This window comes from Eucalyptus grandis, chromosome 9, assembly GCF_016545825.1.
Source record: "Eucalyptus grandis isolate ANBG69807.140 chromosome 9, ASM1654582v1, whole genome shotgun sequence".
Classification (NCBI taxonomy): domain Eukaryota; kingdom Viridiplantae; phylum Streptophyta; class Magnoliopsida; order Myrtales; family Myrtaceae; genus Eucalyptus; species Eucalyptus grandis.
Window position 1 is genome coordinate 28,752,791 of NC_052620.1, and position 19,969 is coordinate 28,772,759.

The following is a 19,969-nucleotide window of genomic DNA, read 5'->3' on the forward strand; positions in this document are numbered from 1 at the left end:
AATTTCGACCAAATGTCTTATATAGATTTTTTTTAATTTTTAATTTTTATTTCTATTTTGTATTTTTCTGTAGGGCCAATGAGGGTAACTGGTTTCCCATCAAAAAAAAAAAAGTCAAGTCAAAGTGTTAGTTGGTATTCATTTCATATGGAAAGAATTGTTGGAAATCGTTCGATAACAAGGATTCCTATTTCTTAATGATATCTGATGATCGAGATGACCCTCGCCGGTCACGAAGGCCTTAGGCAAGGCCGCAAGGGCCCTCACGGGCCGCTAGGTGGTTGCGGGCAACGTTGCCCAAAGTAGGCAAGGGTCGTCGCAAGGCCTCGCCCATGACTTCGCCCACAGATCTAGGCGAGGTCATTAGGGCCTCGCTGTTATGATTATGACTTGGCTATGCCATGCTAAATGTAGAATTTGGCATGGGGGCTAATACCAAAGCTCAAAATTTAGGGCTCGTTTGGTTCAATTTTAGGAAAATGCAAAACCATTTCCCCATGTATCTTTGAGTGAAGAGGCATTTTGTGAAAGCAAGTGTGTTTGGTTGTGTATATTTTGTAAAGTAACTTTAAGGTGAAAAAAAAAGGAAAAAAAGAAATGAAAAGGGAGGAGGAGATGCGGTTGGAGAGGGGAAAATCGTGGGGGAGTGGCTAGTGGTAGCGGCGGCAATGGTGGCAATGGGGGGAGGTGGACGCCCTTGGTCTCACAACCCAGCCGCTTGGGTCCCTCAACCTCAGGCCTCGTGATGCCAAGATCGCACAGCCTCGGCGACACCGCTTGAGGTCGAGCAACCCAAGCGACGCCGCCCGAGGTTGCGTGGCCTCGGCGACGCCGAGGTCGCCCGACCTTAGGCAAGGCTTCCGGTGGCCGATTTGGCCCATAGTGACCAAATCTGGCCACTCACGGCGTCGATTGGTTTGCGCACGCCAAGCGACGCCGCTCGAGGTCCGCGCTACCTCAGGGCGGTGTCACTTAAGGTCCGTGCGACCCATGCGATGCCACTTGAGGTCGTGCAACACCGCCTAGGTCGCGAGTCACGCCACCCTAGGCGGTGGTCACCGTGGACGTGCGACCCCGGGGCGGCGGCGGCGCCGGAGAAGCGCAACTCTCGGGCAGGAAGAAGATGAACAATGAAGCGATGACCAGTGAAAATTGTATCTCAAAAATGCCAATGCTCAAAGCATCTCTTCCCTAGCATTTAGCTTTTAACATTGGGAATGCTCACATTTGGCAAATGAACTTTCAAAAATATTTGTCAAACACAAAATTTTTCTCAAGAGGCTCTGGGGGCCCAAAGCCCATTGGGAAAGTCGAACCAAATGAGGCCTTAGAGCATTGGGGTGGTGTATGGTGATTTAGGTGTTGGAAATTTTCTATAATATGAGCTTACATTAATTAATTAATTTTTCTATTTTAAATAGTCAAGTTAATGGATATTTCAATATTTGACACGCAGACCCTTTTGTGCCATAATTTGACACAATGGGACACTTAAGTGCCATAAAGTGACACTTGAGTGCCAAAATTGGAGAGAAATGGATCACTTAAGTGCACTCCGGCCAAAATGCTAACGTGTCAATTTTCCGGCGAAGTAAATGCAAAACGATGCCGTTTTGCATGCAATGTGGCCAAATAATGCAAAAACGGCATCATTTTGCTTGACGTGGAATAAAAAATAATATAAAAATTAATTAAATTAAATTTAGTTAAAAAATTTAAAAATAATAATTTTAATATTAAAAAATTAAAAATTTAAAAAAAGGGGGGTGGGAGGCGGTTGAGGGGTCCTCGCTGTCGCTGGGGTCGCCGGCCTTGGCCAGGGCCGGCGACCTCGGTCGACCGGTGGTGAGGGCTCGCGAGTCCTCGCCCCGAGCCGACCTCGCCAACTGGGCGGGGCCGTGAGCCCTCACCATCGGTCGACCGAGGTCGCCAGCCCTTGGCCAAGGCCCGACAACCCCGGCGACAGCGGACCCCTCAACCGCCTCCCACCCCCCTTTTAAAATTTTTTAAATTTTTAATATTAAAATTATTATTTTTAAATATTTTAACTAAAATTAATTTTAAAATTAATTTAATTAATTTTATATTATTTTTTATCACGTCAGCCTAAAAACGATGCCGTTTTTGTATTATTTGGCCATGTCGGTATGCAAAACAAGTGTCATTTTGCACTTCTGCTTGGAAAATCGACACGTCGCATTTTCGCCTTTTACTCACTGAGCGGCACTTAAGTGATCCATTTTTTTTCGAATGTGGCACTTAAGTGGCACTTTCATAAGTTATGGCACTTTAGTGTCCCTTTGTGCCAAGTTATGGCACTTGAAGCATTCTTTTGCCTCCAATATTTGTTAAACCCTTGAGTGATCTTATTGAATTGGGTTTTAGCATCTATTAATAACGGACCTAGTTGAACAACAAAGTGTAGGTAATTGTATTTAACTGAAACTCGTAATGGGAAAGACCCAGTTAACACGCTATTGATTAGGATTTGTTAAATCCTTTCTAGCCTATAAAATGGTAGGTTATACCTATAAGTCGTTTTAATTCCATTAAAAGCTGCTATACCGAAATAGGTCATAGAGAGGAAGATCTGGCATTCCAATAGATCTCGATTATTAGGTTGATTTATTTTTCTTCAAATAAAGTAATGGCTAAACAAGACGCTTTAACTCCGCTGTGCTTATTGATTTTGGTGTTTTATAGTCATATATCGATCCGATTCTTCTTGATTGATTAGTTGTCTATGTAAATAATTTTCTACATTAGGCACATCGTCTATGTTTGGGCAACAAGTTCCCCCCATGGGGTAAAACACGGCAACAATGTCCTCGGAGCATTGTCTCTAATCTTTTACTTGATCATTGTCATTGGCTTGATCAAGTATGTCTTCAATGTTCTAATGACAAACGACAAAGGTGAGGGCAACCCATTTGTCTCTCACCATTTCACAAGCAAGTTTTATTTTTAGCTATACCAATTAACGTACTTTTGTGTTAGGTTTTTGGCTATGACAAATATCAGAGGAATGTTTGCTTTGTACTCTCTAATATGCCGCTATGCCAAGGTGAGCTTGATTCCTAATCAGCAAGCCGAAAACAAGAAAGTTTCAAAATCTTACCTTAAATTGCTGAGTCGCCGCCTTGGGTGGGCCTTTGCCATGAAGTCGTTGCTCGAGAATGGTAAAGCAGCCAAGTACATGCTCTTTTTTGACCAAGTTAGGCACCGTCATGGTCATTGGAGATAATATCCTCACACCATGCATATCAGGTAGTAATTATGGTATCGATTTTCTTTAGAGCAAACATTATCTACATTCATGAAAATAATTGTGCAAGGAAAATGGGACATTAATTAATGAAATCTCCTTGCAAAAAAATTGTTAAATTAATGTCTCGAGTTTGAATTCAAATGACGATTTATTATACTGAATTTTGTTGATAAAGATTTCCCAAGTAGAAATAATTCGCTAAACTTCTTAAAGCTGCACAAAAGAGAAAATAAAATAGAATAAAAAAAAGTAGCAAAATTTTCTTCTTTTATCTACGGGAGGTTTTCAACGTGGGGCTTGTAATGTGGGGCCCAAAGCACACATATTCCAGGCCGAGGGAATGAGAGACGCATGTAGGAAGTCTCCCACGTGAAGCCAAGGTTTTCAACGTTGGGCCCAAAGTCAAATGTTTGACTTTGGACACACATATTCCATGCCGAGGAAGGAGAAACGCATGTAGGAAGTCTCCCACGTGAAGCCAAGGTTTTCAACGTGGGGCTTGCAACGGGGCCCAGGCACACATATTCCACGCTGAGGGAAGGAGAGATGCACATAAGAAGTCTCCCACGTGAAGCCAAGGTTTTCAACATGGGGCCCAAAGTCAAATATTTGACTTTGGGCACACATATTCCACAATGAGGGAAGGAGAGACGCTCGTAGGAAGTCTCCACGTGAAGCCAAGGTTTTCAACGTGGGGCTTGCAACATGGGGCCCAGGCACACATATTCCACGCCAAGGGAAGGAGAGACGCACGTAGGAAGTCTCCACGTGAAGCCAAGGTTTTCAACGTGGGGCCAAGTCAAATATTTGACTTTGGGCACACATATTCCACACCGAGGGAAGGAGAGACACATAGAAGTCTCCCACGTGAAGCCAAGTGATGGTGGGCCCAGGTCAAAGTTTGACCTGGGCACACATAAAATAGAAGTATTACGCAGGGTTTCTTTTTTTCAATGAGTGGTTGCTGCACGATTACGAAAGCTGCGTCATCCACGATCGTTGTAGTGCAAGCGCGCAAAGCTTTAAAGAGATACACGAAGCCGTACGTAGAGCGTATTGTTTTGAGCTTGAACATGCGGTATTTTTGTGACGTGAGTTTATGTCCCGTGAGTTGTTTATTTATAAACACTTTGGTTTGGGGTTACATCTAAAGGTGTGGAAACACTTGAGCGTGTGGTGATTAGAACTCTGATTCTCCGATTATAGTGGATTATTTGTTGCTGGTTCTCCCCATGGATGTACGTCGATACCCTGGACCGAACCACGTAAATTTCTAGTGTCCTTATTATTTTCGCGTTTATTTCTCTGGCGATTTTGCGTTGACGTAAATTGCAAGATCCTGCCGTTTCCGCGTATTATATCCCAACAATTGGTATCGAGCTTGGGGTTGAATTTCTTGATTGCGATTTGGAGCTTTTGCTTGTCGATTATTATCTGGAAATTCTGTTATTGCAATTATGTTTGAGAGGAAATTTGAAATTGAGAAGTTTAACAAGCAACAACTTTGTGTTATGGAGCATCAAGATGCGGGCATTATTGACAATACAAGGTTTGGCCAAGGCACTAGATGGTGAAAATGAGTTGCCGATTATAATGAAAGCCTCGGAGAGGGTAGAGTTGATAGAAAGAGCAAAAAGCACAATCCTATTAAATTTGTCGGATGAGGTCTTAATAGAGGTTCTTTGAGGGGAAGGATGCCGCAGCATTATGGGCAAAACTTCAAGCACTCTATATGAAGAAAGGTTTGAACAATCGCTTGTACATGTTGAAGAAGATGTTTCAATTTAGATATACTAAAGGTACGTCTATCAGAACCCACCTAGATGAATTTAATAAACCCATGATGGATTTGAAGAACGTCGGTAAGATACTTGATGATGAAGAACATGGCATGATGTTGTTAGCCTCTTTACCAGAGTCATGTGAGCACTTTACTAATTCACTATTGTAGGGGCATACTACAATTACCTTAGAAGAGGTAAAGTTCGCTTTATTCTCTAAGGAGTGGCAAAGAAAGTTGTGAGATGACGGTTTGGCGCAAGGAGTAGCGCAAGCACTAACAATTCGGGGTAGAGAACAACATCGGGCCTAGTAGCGGTAGAGGTAAAAGCAGATCGAAATCACACCATAGAAAATCCAAGGGACGCGTGAAGTGCTTTGAGTGTCATGAGGAGGGGCACATCAGGAGAGATTGTCCAAAGCGGAGGAATAAAACGTTGCCGAGGGGAGCAATGATGATGCATAAGTTGTTTATGTGTGACTGCTACTTTGTCAGAAGATGAATGGGTGCTAGATTCGAGGTGTTCTTATCATATGATGCCTCATAAGAACTGGTTTACTACTTATCGGACTGCAGATGGTGGTAGGGTTCTTTTGGGGAATAATGCAGTCTGTAAGGCTATGAGGATATGAACAATTTGGATTCGGATGCATGATGGGGTGGTGCGCGCATTGACAAATGTGAGGCATGTATTGGAGCTCAAGAAAAACCTTATTTCTCTGGGGACACTCGATGACATCGGGTGTAGGTACACCGCTGAAGGTGGAAAACTGAAGATCTCTCGAGGTGCCACGACAATGATGAAAGGGAAGAAAGTGAATACTCTCTATCATCTAGTGGGAGAAACTATGACCGGAACTGCTGCAGTTTCATTAGGTGAGTCAGACTCTAACTTGACTCAATTATGGCATATGCGTTTAGGGCACATGAGTGAGGTTGTTATGACGATGCTGAGTGAAAGGGGGTTGTTGAAGGGTCGAAACAAGGAAGCCGGACTTATGTGAGCACTATATCCTTAGGAAGTAGCACCGGGTTAAATTTACTACAGCTATTCATTCGACCAAACGATCAGGTGAATATATTCATTCAGACGTCTAGGGCCCGTCTTCGGTTCCTTCAAAAAGAGGTGCTCGATATATGCTGACATTTATCGACGATTATTCGAGGAAGGTATGGGTATACTTTCCGACACAAATATGATGTGTTGATCGATTCAAGAAATTTAAGGTATTGATCGAGAAGCAGTTAGATAAACAAATCAAGTGCCTGAGAACCGATAATGACATGGACTTCTATGGTAAAGATTTTACTGAGTTCTGCGAGAAAGAAGGTATTGTGAGATATCGCACAGTATGTGGGACACCATAGCATAATGGCGTGGTAGAACGGAAGAACAAAACTTTGTTTGAGGGAGCTTGATGCATGCTTTCGCATTCAGGACTTGACTAGGAATTTTTTGCATCCATCATCTGCTATCGAGTGGAAGACTCTTGAAGAAGTATGGTCGGGGAAACCTGTTGTTATTCTGGATTACGTATATTCAGATGTCCTGCGTAATCTCATGCAAGTGATGATAAGCTTGAGCCGAGGGCGAATAAGTGCATATTTCTAGGTTATGCACATGGGGTGAAAGGCTACCGGCCCGTGGTGCACGATCCCAGATCACCCGATTTTCTAATTGGCGTGTGATCTTCAATGAGAGCTCGCAATGCTTCAACAGAGGAGTTTTGAGACACAAGTAGCGAGAAGACAGATCATGGTGTCATTAGTGAGGTGGAGTTTCGGGTGGAGACTCTGGAGACCTCGAAGGTAAGAGAAGTTGAGACTGCAGATGAGGCCGCAGTTCCTGAAGTCGGTGATAGTGAACAACCAGCAAGGCTGCAGCACACTATAGCCGTAGATAGATAGAGAAGGCAAATTAAATCACCGGTACGTTATGGTTATACAGATATTGCTTATGCATTAACTGTTGGTGATGAGGTGGAGACATATGAGCCTTCATCTTACTCTGAGCCGATGACTAGTTCGGAGTCATTGTAGTGGCTAGGGTCTATGAGTGAAGAGATTGAATCACTCAATCGAAATCAGACATGGGAGTTGGTCAAAGTACCTAAGAGCCAAAAGATTGTCGGAAGTAAATGGGTCCTTAAACGGAAAGAAGGCATTCCTGGTGTTGAGACAGCGAGGTATAAGGCGAGACTTGTGGCGAAGGATATACATGTGTGAGGCATTGACTACAATGATGTGTTCTCTCCGTGGTAAGACATACTTCTATTCATGTTTTACTTGCCTTAGTTGCTTCTCGAGATCTCGAGTTAGAGCAACTAGATGTGAAAATTGCGTTTCTTCATGGTGAGTTGGAGGAGCAGATTTACATGAGGCAGCCAGAGGATTTTCTATTCCAAGTAAGGAAGATCATGTTTGCTTGTTGAAGAAATCTTTGTATAGGCTAAAACAATCTCCTAGGCAAGTGGTATAAATGTTTTGATATTTTCATGGCCAGTCAAGATGACACAAAAAGTCAGATGGATAGCTGTGTCTAGTTTAGGAGATTGGAGAATGGTTCTTTGATTTATTTACTCTTATATGTTGATGATATGCTGATAGCAGCTAAGAATATGTCTGATATTGATGTGCTGAAGAGGCAGTTAAATGCTGAATTTGAGATGAAAGATTTAGGTGCAGCAAAGAAAATTTGGGTATGGAGATTTTGCGTGATAGGATTGCAGGAGTTTTACGTCTATATCAAAAGAAATATATTGAGAAGATCGTTGCACATTTTAATATGCAGTCAGCTAAATCTGTAAGTACGCCTTTAGCGAAGCACTTTAAACTTTCAGATAAATTATCACCGCAGATTGAGGAGGAGGAGGAGGAGCATATGTCCCGTGTTCCTTATTCTAGTATCGTGGGTAGCATTATGTATGCTATGGTGTGCACTAGGCTCGATATTTCACAAGCTGTGAGCAAGGTTAGTCGCTATATGAAGCGTCCCGGTAAAACTCATTGGGAAACAGAAAGTGGATCCTCGGATATTTGAAAGGGACAACAGATGTGGGTATAGTGTATCGGAAGGACATCGGTGGCGGTGAGACCACCGGTTTTGTGGGTTCGGATCACGTCGGTGACTTGGATGGTCACGGTCTTTAGCAAATGGTATGTGTTTATGCCAGCAGGTGGTGCAGTTAGTTGGAAAGCATCCTTACAGGATCACATTGCATTGTCTTCGACTGAGGCGGAGTACATAGCATTAACTTTTGTAGCGAATGAGGCGATATGGTTACAAAGTTTACTCTTAGACTTTGGGTTAGAACAAAAAAGTATGGATATACACTGTGATAACCAATGTGTGATATATTTGTCGTATAATCTAGTTTAGCACGAACGAACGAAACATATCAACATCATGTATTACTTCATCCGAGATGTCTTAGCTAAGGGTAATGTTATTGTCAAAAGATTGCTACAAAATAACTCGCGAGACAAGATAACTAAGTCTATTCCTTTGGCAAAACTCAAGCTCGCTTGAGCTCTATCAGGCGTCGTGGAGTGAGTGCCCATCGGGCGTTGGGAAGTAGCATGGATGATGAGACTATAATTTGGTTTCAAATATCGAGTTAAGGTGGAGAATTGTTAAATTAATGTCTCGAGTTTGAATTCGGATGATAATTTATTATACCAAATTTTGTTGATAAAGATTTCTCAAGTAGAAGAAATTCGCTGGACTTCTTAAAAAGCTGCACAAAAGGAAATAAAATAGAATATAAAAAAGCAGCAAAATTTTCTTCTTTATCTACCGGAGGTTTTCAACATGGGGCTTGCAATGGGGCCCAAAGTCAAATATTTGACTTTGGGCACACATTCCACGCCGAGGGAAGGGAGACGCACGTAGGAAGTCTCCCACGTGAAGCCAAAAGTGATGATGGGGCCAGGTCAAAGTTTGACCTGGGCACACGTATAAAACAGAGGTATTACGCAGGGTTTCTTTCTTTTTTTTTTTTTTTCGATGAGTGGCTGCTGCACTCCCTACCAAGCCGCGTCGTCCACAATATTTGAAGCCGCAAGCCGCGCAAAGCTTTGAAGGGATACACGAAACCGTACGTAGAGCGTATTGTTTTGAGCTTGAACCGGCAGTATTTTTGTGCCGTGAGTTTATGTTCAAGTGAGTTGTTTATTTATTAACACTTTGGGTTTGCAGTTAAATTTAGGTGTGGGAAACACTTGAGCGTGTGACTGATTGTAAACTCTGATTCTCCGATTATAGTTGATTATTTGTCACTCTCCCCGTTGACGTAGGTATCGATACTTGGACCGAACCACGTAAATTTCTGGTGTCCTTATTATTTCTTGTTTATTTTTTTGGTGATATCACGTTGACGTAAATTGCAAGATCCTGTTGTTTCCACATATTATATCCCAACACAAATGATGGAAAATATATAATTTGCGAATTCATGTTTTCCTTTTGTACCATATGAAGACATTTTTCTGTATGATGCATATATCACATGACATTATTATTCCATCACAAAGACTAAAAGGACCTAACTCTTTTGTCTTTGGTTGCCTACTTATTAAGGTTAAGGTGATAGTTGCAAAAACGTCCCATGGCAATAAGGAGGGCCATTCTTTCAAATCCTCGCTGACCTATTTGAAAATTGTATTGGATATGATAATCTATTCCAACTTCTCTGGCTACTTTTTTGTCAAGTTGGTGTAATCACTCGATCATGAATTGGGAGGATGATTTAGTTTTAGAGTCCCATATGATACGTGGAATCCTAACTAGAATGTAGAATATTGATATGACTAGTTGCTTTTAAAATTCTCCCTTAATTCAAAAGATATATATATATATATATTATTCTAACTAGATGCATAATACTAATGTTTGATAAAAGAGTAAAATGAGATCGAGTAATTCTCTAAATTATATTCACAGCTTGATTATTATTGGGCAATTGGTTTATAAGTTCCCTTTGCTTAGGGTATTGCTTGCTTGTCTTCTTCATCATAGTTGTTTTGTTGGGTGAAATTATTAGTAGGTGTAATGTGATGAATGCAAAGTTCTTGGGTTTGGTTTGTTAGAAGTTCGAATGGGTTTATATTACTTCTTGTTTGTCTTGGAAAACAGTGTGTTGCTCGCATATATATGCGCATAGATCCTCCTTTGTGATGCTTTGCTTGTTGTTCGTCTAGAAAATTAAATATTGTTCTTTTGCTTGCTTAGAACAACTTCTTGGGTACGATTCAATTTATATTTGATTGATTTAGAACCTGGATGTGAACATTTGCAATTGCTCTACTATTGCTTTTGTTCAATGTGCAACTAGTCTTTTGAAACTCCATATTTTTTTGCTAACCTTACTTTCAATTGATGCAGAGTATTGGTTGAGTTTCTAGTGTGAGGTTCAGTATGATCCCCTCTTTGCAATACAAGGTGCGTTTTCCTTTTGGCTACTTAAATCCTATGGCATGGAATATAGAGTTGTATTGCCTACATAACTTTTCATTTTCTACGGGTGCTCCAATTCCTTAGAAATCAAAAAGGAAACATTGGTTATTTTAGAAGAAGTTGGTCGCTCATGATGTTGCAACCTATAGGAAAATGGGAACCAAATATATACCGTCTTTATACCTTGCATGTATTGATTTTGTATTCCAAATAGCATAGCTTGTTTTAAAATGCGTTCAAAAGACTCCTAACGAGTAGCCTTCCAGGACTGAAGTCATGGAGGAACTAGAATCAATAGAAGCTTCCAGTGCTAATAGAATACTACGGGATGATGCTTTAATTCACTTACTATGTCATTCTTACTTCATGTGATGTAACCAAAGTCTGTTGCTCCACACTTTTCCATTTTTCCTGGGATGAATCTTGGGCTTTGAATGTTCATTTTCATTGTACCCAACAGTTAGTAGGAGTCGTCTTCCCTTGTAAATTCTTTGGAATATCCATGACATGTATATCAATACGCGCGTCTACTTGTGAATTGAGACGTTGTGATTGTACTTGTTGTTTAAGGGAGGAACAGTTTTTTTAAGGCTAATCCTCGATTTTGTCAGCAATCTGAGATTCACAAAAGAAGTCCATTGCTCTTCAAGAGTTCAAGCTCTTTAATTTTCTTGAATGATAAGGCTTTGAACATGAGTGGAAGGTCATTATTGTTGCCATCACGAAAGTGTTCATGTGGTGCTCACTTTGCAATCAATCTCCAAGAAATGTTATGTTGTTCTGTCAATTTTAAGGAGTTCGGGACACCTAGAGTACCAGAAATTAGCACAAATGGATACTTAAGTACCAAAATTTATGAAAATGACACTTAGGTGCCAAAATTGAAGCAAAATGGATCAGTAAGTGCTAACGGTAAGAAAATTCGGCCAAACAATGACGTGGCGATTTTCCAGCGAGTCAACTGCAAAATGATGTCATTTTGCACGTTGACGTGGCTAGACAAGTACCAAAATGACGTCATTTTGCTACTAACATGAGAAAATAATTAATATAAAAATTAATTAAATTAAATTTAAAACCAAATTAAAAAAAAATTAAAAGAGAGAGAGAGAGAGAGAGAGAGAGAGAGAGAGAGAGAGAGAGAGAGAGAGAGAGAGGAGGTTTAGTTGGTAGGCGAGGGCTGAGCCCTCGCCAAGGGGCCGAGGTTGGAGGAACCCTAACGGAGGATCGGAGCCTCGCCGCCGCCGGAGGGGGAGGGGAAGAGCATCAATGCTGCCTCTTCTTCCTCCCCGTAACAAAGCATGACCGAAGATGATTGCGCTCCGAGAAGGTCGAAGAGAGAGAGAGAGAGAGGTTTTGCGATGAAATGTAGAGAGAGAAAGAGAGGGGAAGATATTGACGTTATTTTGGAGTGTAATCGCAATCTTCGTCTTCCCCCTTTTTCTTAATTTTTCGAAATAATATTGATTAAACGGCTAATTGGGAAAAAAAGAAAGAAAAAACCGATGGCAATGGCGACGTGGTAATTATGTGATTTTGTTAAATTCTTCTTCCTTTTCTTCTTTTTGCTTTTTTTTTCCTTTTGGCCGAATGTGATTTTGCAAACGTCTTGTACGGAGGGGAAAACGACACGGCGCTTCGGACAGGCGCCATTTGCTGCGGTTTGGAGTCGAAGGAGAGACGCGAAGGGGCCCCATCGTTTGGAGAGAAGAAACTAGGGGTGAGCATGGTCCGGGTTGGATTGGTCCACCCCCTAACCCTAGGACCACCGCGCATAGCGCTGGTCCTCAATTTTTGGGACCGAGGACCGATCCCATTGAGCTTAGGACCAATGACCTGACCAACCCAATGAATTTGGTCCGATTCTAAGGTCAACCCGGGACCAACCGAGAATTTTTTATTTCAATTTTTGTACTCCTTAAAAAAAGCGATTGATGACCGAACTAACCCAATTGGTTCGATCCATTTTCAAGGTCAACCCAAGACCAACCAATAAATTTTTATTTCGTTTTTTGTACTCCTTGAAAGGGCGACCGGGATCGTACCGACCCAATGGGTTCGACGATAAGCGATGTCGATTAAGAAAGGCAAGCGATGAGGGTCAAGTGGGGTGAGTATTGAACAGAATGAAAATCGAATGTCGAGCGAGAAGCAACAAGCCAAGCGAGCATCAAGCGGTGAATGGGACAAGTGGCCTAAAGTGAGCGAGGCAAGTGTTGAGTGGTGAGAGGAGAAATTGTTTCTTTCGATTTTGGAAAATTAAAGACTAAGAGGACAAATAAGACAGAAGAGAACGAATACTAAAAGAGGATGCCATAAGATGTCTTTTTGGACACCGTAATGACTCCTCACAAAAACATTTTCCTCCTTAATAAATTATGACTATTAACGCCATAAAAGATATTAAAAACCTAAGTTATTAAAGAACAATATAAAATTACTTGAACTCCTCACTAAAGAGTTGTTAAATGTTGTTGATGCCGTTTATTTTAAGGTTTTCTCTATATAAAAAAATTATATATATATAGTCGGGGTTGGTTTGGGTGGGACCGACCCGAAACTCTCAGGACCGGGGATCAACCCGCACAGTACTAGCCCAGGACCAAGGACCGACCTAGTTTCCTTAGGAACCAGACCAGGACTGGTAGGGTTGGGCCGGTCTAGGGTTGGTCCAAGGTTAACCCTAGACCGATGCTCACCCCTAGAAGAAGCCGCTCTTGGGCGATGAAATTACCACGTTTGTTTCCCCAAAATTTGAAATTTCATTACATTCACGTGGTGATTATTTTGCCAAAAAAGAAAAAAAGTTTATTTGACCTATATTTGGAAAATTATTTATCGATGGTGTCATGAGGGACGATTTTATGATTTTGATAACACAAATATCAGTGTATTAGGGTGCGCATGATAAAATTTCTATTTCTTTATTTCTCTGTTCCCCGAAACAGGTTTGGAACAGAAATTGGTTTGGTAACGCAATTTGATTTTTCTATTTCTGGAATAGATTTCTATTCTAGAAATAGATTTGAAGAAATCAAAAGTTAAAATTTTTAACTTCTCAATTTTTGAAATAGAAATTGAGAAATCAATTTTTGGCCAGAAATCAATTTATGTTCTAGAAATTTTGTCATACGCACTATTAACATCATTGATCAAAATATCTCTTTTTCACGAAAGATGAATGTTGAAAGTAAGAATTATTGTCAGGCCTTTTTTTTATAAAACTTGTTATGTAAAGAATTGTCACCCATCAAAAAATCCTTGATTATATAAATTCATGGTTCAATGTGTTGAGGTAATTCGTCATAAAAAAGGGACAAAGTATGGTAATATAATAAATTCTACGTCTATTAATATTATATAGCTTAGTGGAATTCAGATGCGATCATCCAACTTTAGATTTAATTTGAAACATAAGGGTGATTATACTACAAGTCTTTGAACTTTTAGGTAATGTTTGTTGTTGTTCACAATGAGGTTATTCCTTTGAACTAAGTATCACCATATTTTGTACATAGAGCGATATATATAAAATAATGAGTAAAACTTAGTAACAAACATTGTTGGCTCGATAAAAAAATGGATTCTTTCAAAAAATAAATAAATCAGAAAGCACACCTTTTTTTCTCTTTTTCCTCTTCCTTTCCTTTTTATTTTTATTTTAAATTTCTACTGGTTTATATGAGAAATTTCTTTCAAAAAAAAGATGAGAATATACTTTTTACCTCTCATGAGTCAACAAGCATTACAACGTCCAACAAAAAATATAACGGAAGGTTCATAGCCACTTAAATGGAAATTCAATTCGATTTACATTTGGTGAAAGTTTGTAGGAAAACATGTATTTTCGTTTCTCGTTTATTGGATTTCTTTATAATTATAGATAAATGACTTTTTATAACCTTTTTATAATTTAACCATCTGGAATTATAATTTTCCTACCAAAAAAAAATATCTAGAGTTATAATTCCAATATATATTCAGAAAAGGACAATTCAGCTATCTAGATAGATGAAGAAGTTCAACATAAATTACCCAGAACCCTGAAGAACTGTCCCTCTTTATTCTCTCGTCAGTGCTCCTCGAAGCCCAACAATGGCCGACAACCAAGAACGCGAAGGGCGCGATCAAGAAGAGGAAGTTTGGAAGCTGGCGGCCCAGCTGGTCGGCGCGGTGATGCTTCCGATGACCCTCAAGTCGGCCCTCGAGCTCGGCATCATCGACGCCCTCATCTCTGCCGGTGGGTTCCTCTCGCCCGCCGAGATAGCGAGAAGGGTCGGCGCCAAGAACCCGAGGGCCCCGGTCCTGGTGGACCGGATGATGAGCCTCCTGGCGAGCCACAGCGTGATCGAGTGGCGGTTGAGGAGGGGCGACGGCGACGGAGATGGAGGGGAGAGAGAGTACGGTCCGGGACCCGTGTGCAGGTTCTTTGCCAAGGACGAAGAAGGAGGAGCTATTGGTCCTCTGTTTCTGCTAACTTACGACAAGGTCTTCATGGAGAGTTGGTAATATTATTTTTATTTTTGGACTATCACCAGTCAAAAAAGTAGTTTCTATGAACAATGGCCTCTGTGCTTTTGTTCGGCGATTCCAATGGTAAATATTGGGTTACTTGTTGAACGGCTGAAACTAAAATATGATCGCAGCGCTTGATGGCGACAAGTCGCACAGTGTCGTCGATTGTGATTTTTGGAAAAACGCTCAATTCAATGAAATATTTACGATTTTTTTCCGAAGATTATGGATTTCTACTTGTACAGATCTACGGCTGCTTCATTTTTCATGGACTATCTCAGGTACCACTTGAACGATGTCATCATGGAAGGAGGGGTTCCATTCGAGAGGGCATACGGGATGACGGCGTTCGAGTATCCTGCCATTGACGATAGGTTCAATCAAGTTTTCAACCGGGCCATGGTGAGTCATACTTCCCTCATCATGAAGAAAATACTCGATGTCTACAGAGGGTTTGAAGGCATCGAAGTGCTGGTCGATGTGGGAGGCGGAGTCGGGTTCAATCTCAACATGATCACCTCCAAGCATCCCCACATCAAGGGCATCAACTTCGACTTGCCTCACGTCTTGGCCGATGCTCCTTCTTATCCAGGTAAATCAAATCCAGGACTCCAGCACTCTACAAGAACACTGAACTCGTTGTTTCTAGTCACATCATTCGACAACATCTTGGTTCTCTTCTTGTGATTATGTGTTGATGTCTCGTGTTTTAGGTGTCGAGCATGTTGGTGGAGATATGTTTGAGAGTGTCCCTAGAGGAGATGCCATTTTCATGAAGGTAAAGACGTCAACTTATCTAATGTTCATCCAGCTTGTGATGCGTGAGGCCTTGTAGTTGTTTTTTTCATCACTTTGCGAAATTCCTCTTTCACTCCTCAAACCATTTTAAGGACAATAATCTGTTTTTTCCTAAATAGCCTCCACAAATGTCGCTAGGAATCCAGAGAAACCTTAAGGCGAGGGAACAATAGTAAAATTCCCATTACTTGAAAGAGTTGCACCATATCCCTTGGGATTAATTCGTACTCTGATTTCAATATTCTTTTCAACATCAAAGCTCATTGGCCTTCACAATCACATTACTTCTTTACAATTCTCTAATCTATGGACATCTAAGTGCAGTGGATACTCCACGATTGGAGTGATGAGCATTGCTCGAAACTTCTAAAGAACTGTTTTGAGGCTTTGCCTACCAATGGGAAGGTGATCCTCGTCGAGGCGATTCTCCCCGTGGTTCCAGAGAGAAATGTCTCTTCGAACATTGTGTTCCAGCAAGACCTCTTCATGTTGGCTCAAAATCCCGGTGGTAAAGAGAGGACGCTGAAGGAGTATGAGGCCCTGGCGGTGCAGGCAGGATTCACCGGCTGTGAAGTCAAGTGCTGCGCTTACGATAGCTGGGTGGTGGAGTTCCCCAAAACGGCGGGTCATTAAGTCTTTCGAGGTCTATTCCTAATTTTAGGATGCGTGATTCGCAAAAAACTCAATAATAACCGAAAATGTTTTGTTAGAGAGCATTTTCCATGAATAAGATTTGTTTTCCTTTGTTTGGTGATGTATAATTGAAATGTTTCCTGTTGTTTGGATCCTAGTAGAAAATAATTTCACACTTTATCTCAACAACAAAAAAAATTAAAAAACTTTTAATTTAAAAATTCGTATTATTTATTTATTTATTATTTTTTGTTTCTCTCTTTCCCTTTTCCTTCTTGTTCTCCTTCGCTCCTCTACTTCCTCATGCTATCCCTTTTGCTTCCTATGGCGGTTCGTCCCTAGCCAGCTTACGAGTGGCGAGCTCGAGTTGTCGCTAGAGGCTGCGTGCTTGCCTATTGGGTGAGGCTCGAGGCTTGTCATCAAAGGCCGTGAGCTTGCCAGCGTTAAGCGAGCTTGAGCCTCACCACCCAAGGCCGTGAGCTTGCCCAATCTAGCAAGGCCCTAGGCTCGTCGGCCTCTGGTGGCAAGGCTTGAGCCTCACCAGCTCGCCAGCAGAGGTTGGGAGTTCACCCAATTTGGCGAGGCTTGAGACTCGTCATCAAAGGCCATGAGCTTGCCCGATATGGCGAGGTTTGAGGCTTGCCGGCCTCGAGTGAGCTTGAGCCTCGCCATCGAAGGCTGTGAGCTTGCCCAATCTGGTGAGGCCAAAGCTCGCCAATTGTCTCCATGGCCGATGACAGGTGCAGAAGAAGCAAAAAGAAAAAGCAAAGAAAAGAAAAAGAAGAAAATAAAAATGAATATTCGATTTCTCAAAAACAAAAAAAAAAAAGGAAATGCGAATTTTTAAAAATATATTTTTTATAAGAATATATATTTATATTTTGTAAACCAAGCACCAAATCTAACCTTTGGTAGATTCAGATAATGTTTTCCGGTTCTTTCAATTGGGAAATCATTTTCCTGAATTTAAGCTTTGGTAATAAATTTTTTCTGGTTAACTAGGAAGACGTTTTCCGCTGACTCATTTTCCTAAACGAATCAAACGCCGGAAAATGAGAAAAATATTTTCCTTGAAAATGTATTCCATTAAATAAACACACCCTTAGTTCAAACTTTGATAGATGCGGAACCAAGTGTTGGATTGAATTCTATTTTTATCGTCCCATTGGTGGTGCGAATCAAATCATTGCCTTCTGTAATATTTAAAACGTGACTTTTCAAAATGTCATCCCCTACAAATTGGCCAAGAAGTACTTCACACTCAATCCTCTTCACATTGTCTCCCACTATACCATACCATAAAGATAGGTGATAACATCTAATGTAAGCAGGGCCGTGAGAAATTCCCAATGTTCTGTTGCAAAAGAGAAAATGGAAATGCCTAGTTGACACGCTATTGATTAAGATTTGTTAGATCCCCTCTCTAGCCTATAAAATGGTAGGTTATACTTATCAGTTGTTTTAATCCCATTAAAAGCTGCCATACTGAAATATGTCATAGAGAGGAAGATCTGGCGTTCCAATAGATCTCTGATTATCAAGTTGATTTATTTTTCTTGAAGTAAAACAATGGCTCAAACAGGTACGCTTTAACTCCACTGTGCTTATTGATTTCGGTGTTTTACAGTCATATATGGATCCGATTCTTCATGATTGATTCATTGTTTATGTAAATAATTTTCTACATTAGGCACATCGTCTATGTTTGCAACAAGTTCCCCCCATGGGGTAAAACATGGCAACAATGTCCTCAGAGCATTGTCTCTAATCTTTTACTCGATCATTGTCTTTGGCTTGATCAAGCATGTCTTCAATGTTCTAATGACAAACGACAAAGGTGAGGACAACCCATTTGTCTCTCACCATTTCACAAGCAAGTTTTATTTTTATCTATACCAATTAACGTACTTTTGTGTTAGGTTTTTGGCTATGACAAATATTAGAGGAACATTTGCTTTGTACTCTCTAATATGCCGCTATGCCAAGGTGAGCTTGATTCATAATCAGCAAGCCAAAAACAAGAAAGTTTCAAAGTCTTGCCTTAAATTGCTGAGCCGCCGCCTCGGGTGGGCCTTTGCCATGAAGTTGTTGCTTGAGAATGGTAAGCAGCCAAGTACATGCTCTTTTTTGACCAAGTTAGGCACCGCCATGGTCATTGGAGATAATATCCTCACACCATGCATATCGGGTAGTAATTAATGAAATCTCCTTGCAAACAAATTGTTAAATTAATGTCTTGAGTTTGAATTCGGATGACGATTTATTATACCGAATTTTGTTGATAAAGATTTCCCAAGTAGAAGTAATTCATTGAACTTCTTAAAACTGCACAAAAGAGAAAATAAAATAGAATAAAAAAAAGCAGCAAAATTTTCTTCTTTAATCTACAGGAGGTTTTCAACGTGGGGCTTGCAACGTGGGGCTTGCAATATGGGGCCCAAAGCACACATATTCCACGCCGAGTGAATGAGAGACGCATGTAGGAAGTCTCCCACGTGAAGCCAAGGTTTTCAACGTTGGGCCCAAAGTCAAATATTTGACTTTGGGCACACATATTCCCCGCTGAGGGAAGGAGAGATGCCCGTAGGAAGTCTCCCACATGAAGCCAAGGTTTTCAACGTGGGGCTTGCAACGTGGGGCCCAGGCACACATATTCCATGCTGAGGGAAGGAGAGACGCACGTAAGAAGTCTCCCACGTGAAGCCAAGGTTTTCAACGTGGGGCCCAAAGTCAAATATTTGACTTTGGGCACACGTATTCCACACCGAGGGAAGGAGAGACGCTCGTAGGAAGTCTCCCACGTGAAGCCAAGGTTTTCAACGTGGGGCCCAGGCACACATATTCCACGCCAAGGGAAGGAGAGACGCATGTAGGAAGTCTCCCACGTGAAGCCAAGGTTTTCAACGTGGGGCCCAAAGTCAAATATTTGACTTTGGGCACACATATTCCACGCCGAGGGACTGAGAGACGCACGTAGGAAGTCTCCCACGTGAAACCAAAAGTGATGGTGGGCCCACGTCAAAGTTTGACTTGGGCACACGTATAAAACATAAGTATTAGGCAAGGTTTTTTTTTTTTTTTTTTTTTGAGTGGTTGCTGCACCCCTACTAAGCCGTGTCGTCCACGATCGTTGAAGCTGCAGGCCACGCGAAGCTTTGAAGAGATACATGAAGCTGTAGGTAGAGCGTATTGTTTTGAGCTTGAATATGCGATATTTTTGTGCCGTGAGTTTATGTCCAAGTGAGTAGTTTATTTATAAACACTTTGGGTTTAGGGTTACATCTAGGTGTGGGAAACACTTGAGCATGTGAATGATTGTAAACTCTAATTCTCCGATTATAGGGGATTATTTGCTGTTGACTCTCCCCATGGACATAGGTACTGATACTCGGACCGAACCATGTGAATTTCTGGTGTCCTTATTATTTCTTGTTTATTTCTCTGGCAATTTCGCGTTAACGTAAATTGCAAGATCCTACCGTTTCCACGTATTATATCCTAACAATTGGTATTAGAGCTT

The 19,969-nt window shown here is 41.2% G+C and overlaps 1 protein-coding gene across 1 annotated transcript; it reads left to right on the forward strand.

Moving 5' to 3' along the window:
• The first annotated feature begins 14,498 nt into the window (after nt 1-14,498).
• On the forward strand, nt 14,499-16,627 carry LOC104415145 (inositol 4-methyltransferase). The gene is made up of 4 exons (XM_010026401.3): nt 14,499-15,008; nt 15,300-15,610; nt 15,732-15,796; nt 16,141-16,627. Exons 1-4 carry the CDS (start codon nt 14,599-14,601, stop codon nt 16,447-16,449), a joined length of 1,095 nt encoding a protein of 364 aa, XP_010024703.2. The 5' UTR covers nt 14,499-14,598; the 3' UTR covers nt 16,450-16,627.
• Nucleotides 16,628-19,969: the final 3,342 nt, after the last annotated feature.

Excerpts from the sequence above, each read along its gene's own strand:
- LOC104415145 (XM_010026401.3), top strand. The coding sequence starts at position 14,599 with ATGGCCGACAACCAAGAACGCGAAGGGCGCGATCAAGAAGAGGAAGTT. Across the intron at positions 15,009-15,299 it reads AAGGTCTTCATGGAGAGTTG|GTACCACTTGAACGATGTCA; the intron begins GTAATATTATTT and ends GGACTATCTCAG. Across the intron at positions 15,797-16,140 it reads GAGATGCCATTTTCATGAAG|TGGATACTCCACGATTGGAG; the intron begins GTAAAGACGTCA and ends ATCTAAGTGCAG.